We start from the raw sequence: 3,900 nt of genomic DNA, 5'->3' as shown, positions 1-3,900 counted from the left end.
TGTAAGCATACGCCAATTAAATACTAATTTTTATAAGAGTTGTTGTGGTCATTGTGTCTCTTCACAGCAATGGACTGCTGACTGCGATAGCCATTTTTCAACCTTAAATACATTTCTTACTATTCACAGCAATGCCCAAGCAAATAACCCTAGCCAGTACTTGTTGATAATGTTAAACCTGATCCAACACTCTCAAAGTCTACTAAATTTCCTCAAAATCTGTAACTGTTTTCAAGAAACCTACCTATTGGCATGGTATACCTCATTTACCAAGTAGGCATGATACCCCATACCACATAGATTTTTTCCCTCAAACTGCTCATCTACAGTTGCTGCCTTATGACCCAAAGCCATACCCATGTAATAAGTCTCCTGTAGATTTTTTTTTTTTTTTTAGTTCTGTCATGTCCTTATTCAAGTACCATCTATGTTGTATTACAGACTGTTCCCGGGAGGACAAGAAACAAAATGTGCTCACCTCATGTAGGGAACTGAAAACAGAGCAAAGTATGGATACTGCCAACTTGGTAAACAATGAGTTTTATTGGGGTTACTTGCAGGAATATACACAAGAGATTACTTACATGAGCAGAAATTACTCAAAGATAGCCACATCACCAAAACCCATCCCAGCACTGGTGACTGCTCACAAAACTGGAGAACCTGGAGCACATTTCATTACTGATGAAGACAGCTCAATAGGTTGGAGAGAGTTCTTTGCAGATGGCACAGTTGGTCTGGGCTTCTTCTGGGAAATTCAGCTGGTCTGTGTTTCTTCTGGGTAGCTACATACATACTCAGGCTTATCTGACAGTCTTCTTTCTACTATAATTTGTCTGAGATGACTCTCAGCACTTGCTTATATTCTCTTGGGAAGGACTTGTCCTAAAAATATCTGGTCAGTTTCAGGAACTTCTGAAAAACAAAAACAACAATAACAAAACTTTTCAGTCACAGTCATAGGGGAAGGGAATAAGAGGAAAATAAGAGGAGGGAGGGATGGGAGGATACAAGGGATGGGATAACAATTGATATGTAATATGAATAAATTAATAAAATATATTAAAAACAATAACAAAAGTTTTCAACTCTTTGCTTCCTGTCTCAATTATTATCGCTAAAGAATATAATATCTCAGATGAGCCTGCAATACAACAACCACCTTCTCTTTTATCATGGAACAATAATTTGACGACTAGAAGGCAACAGAAACATACTTTTGAATGTTGTAAATATAGTGAAAATTATTGTCTCAATTCACAAATAAAATATTGAAAGCTGACATGTTAGCAAATAGTTTCTATCATTTTACCCAGTCCAGAAAAGACTGACCAAGGACAAAATTAGAAATTTAAAGTTTTAAGATGGTTTTAATATAGAACTCATTCTGCAGAGTATCTGTATTCTTGGATTCATCCTAAGAGTTCTGGGAATTCCCAAGTGAGTCTATTTTAAAGAAATCATAAGCAATTTCACATGTTCACTGAAATAGAACCGATAGTCCATATGATTAACAACTGATGTTATAAACCAGAAGTCAAGGTTACAACCCTTTTGCCCTGGTGCTATAAATTCTTAAGAAATGTGAAAATCCATAGGCTCTTGGGAAAATCATTGTCTGAATCTTCATGTCTTTCAAAGGTGGAATCCTCTCGGGTCTTTGCCATTTCAAATTATTCTGTTTAGAATGAGCTGTTTTTATATTATCCCGACCTTCAGAATGACAAATCCAATTTCCTTTGTTTGACAAAGAAAGGTATCTTATTTCAGAGTATTTTAATCTATGAGAGTGACTTAAGTATACTTATGATTAAAATTAAAATAAAATAAAATTTTTGCTGGCTGCTATAATTGCACATGACTCACAATTTCTTCTCCAGCTAGATCTCTTTTGTCATTAATAACTCGGGCACAATTTCCTTTCAAAGTGAATGTGCCTCTCTCATTCCTACTTCAAATTGATTGGTTATGTGGTCCTTACCAACTATAAAACTCTTGACCTTATGTGTGTTTGGTGTCTATATGTGCACGTTTGTGTGTGTGTGTGGAGTATATGTGCACATGAGTGTGCATATATGTGGTATGTGGGCACATGGGATGTGCATGTGCGTGGTATATGGGCACATGACATGAGTATTACCTGGCATATGTTACATGTGTGTGTAGTACATGTATACATGTGTATGCAGTTTCATGTGCTGATACAGCACAGAGGCTAGAGGATTCTTTGTTACTCTCTGTCTTATTCCTTGGAATCTGGAACTAGGCTAACAGACAGCAAGCCTCAGATACCCTTTACCCAATGAGCCATCTTCACAACCCCATAACTTTATTCTTCATCTAGCTCTTTTCTATTGTTGTTCATGTCTAAATTTAATGTCACATCACATCTGCATAGTGTTACTTAATCCATAAACTATGTAATAAATGTCCCAGATACAGAATATTTTACCAAATAAATATGTTGATTTATAAGTAATTATCCATTTGTATACTTATTTCCTAAAAGCTTATCTACTGGCCTTGCAGAGTTGGCTCAGTAGTTACAAATACTTGTTGCTCTTGCAGAGGACCTAGATTTGGTTCTCACTATCTGCATGGCAGCTCTCAAAAATCTACAATTTCAGTACGAAAAAAAATCTGATGTTGTCTTCTTGTCTCCACAGGCAGAGACATGCATGCAGGTACAACTCTCATAGTAAAGAGAATTAATCAATCAATCAATCAATTAATAATTTTTTTTACAGGTTCAGCTTTTTATTGAGCATGTTAACAAGAGGTTTAGTCAAAAAGACCAAAGCTCATGTCATCATCAGACTCCTCAGGTTATTCTTTCTTTGTTTCCACTTTCTTCTCCTCAGCTGGGGCAGCAGCGGTGGCTGGCTCAGGACCTCCTCCTGGTGCAGCTCCTGCTGCTGGAGCTGGCCCACCAGCCCCTACACTGCAGATGAGGCTCCCAATGTTAACATTGGCCAGGGCCTTTGCGAACAAGCCAGGCCAGAAAGTTTCAAGGTTGACACCAGCTGCTTTAATGAGGGCATTGATCTTATCCTCCATGACCATCACCTCGTCCTGGTGAAGAATGAGGGCGGAGTAGATGCAGGCGAGCTCGGAGACGGAGGCCATGTTGTGAACTGCTGGCAGGGCAGGGTGCCAGTCGCCAGATGAAGTGAGGGCCTCACCCCAACGGGGCCTTAGCTTCCTCGGAAGGACCGAGCAACTTGATGACAAGCTGAGGAAAAAAAGCCAATTAATATTTCTTAAAGTTTTTTTTTCTTCCCTAGAGCATTCACAGAAAAGCGCCTGGATCTGCATCCAAGTACTCATTCCTTAGTATAGTCTGGATTTGGAAATAATTTAGTTAGCTTTCTGCTCTCTGTTTAAGAATGACCTAATTTCTCAGATTTCATCACAGAGATTCATGTCAGAGGTTCAAAGTCAATTAAAAATTATCTAACAAAGACCATCCTCAAGTTCTAAAACACATACTCAAAATAGTATGCTATTGATTTATTAAATCATCTGAATGAGCTAATAACAATGAAGTAATAATGCAGGCCATGATTTTCACGTATTCCTTCCCTCAATCTACATAGTACATTTTAGTGGGACTGCAGGTTAAAAGTTGGTATTTCATTAGGAATGTATTATGTTTAAATGAACATTAATATTTTACTTAAGAATATATTTTACTTAATGTCTTCTAAAATGATAACGTATCTATTTTGAGCCAATTTATTATCATCCATATTATTGAAAGAATATATTTTTCTTATTATGAACTTAATTAATATAATAATGAAAACATGAATTCAGTGACTTACATGAGATAGATACCATAAAATAGTACTGGGGAAATCATTAGCTTGTCTTAGAAAAGAGATAACAATTGATAGCAAA

At 36.9% G+C, this 3,900-nt stretch overlaps 1 protein-coding gene across 2 annotated transcripts; it reads right to left on the bottom strand.

Moving 5' to 3' along the window:
- Nucleotides 1-2,826: 2,826 nt before the first annotated feature.
- Nucleotides 2,827-3,126, bottom strand: LOC127206865 (60S acidic ribosomal protein P1-like). 2 transcript variants are annotated; one of them, XM_051166166.1, is made up of 2 exons: nucleotides 3,061-3,126; nucleotides 2,827-2,979 (listed from the first exon to the last, which is right to left on the bottom strand). In XM_051166166.1, exons 1-2 carry the CDS (start codon nucleotides 3,124-3,126, stop codon nucleotides 2,827-2,829), a joined length of 219 nt encoding a protein of 72 aa, XP_051022123.1. The 2 variants fall into 2 exon arrangements, with proteins under 2 accessions (XP_051022123.1, XP_051022114.1); XM_051166157.1 differs by having other exon boundaries at nucleotides 2,827-3,126.
- Nucleotides 3,127-3,900: the final 774 nt, after the last annotated feature.

This window comes from Acomys russatus, chromosome 2, assembly GCF_903995435.1.
Source record: "Acomys russatus chromosome 2, mAcoRus1.1, whole genome shotgun sequence".
Lineage (NCBI taxonomy): Eukaryota > Metazoa > Chordata > Mammalia > Rodentia > Muridae > Acomys > Acomys russatus.
Note: the sequence above shows the minus strand (reverse complement) of the source record. Positions and strands in the feature narration are given on the sequence as shown.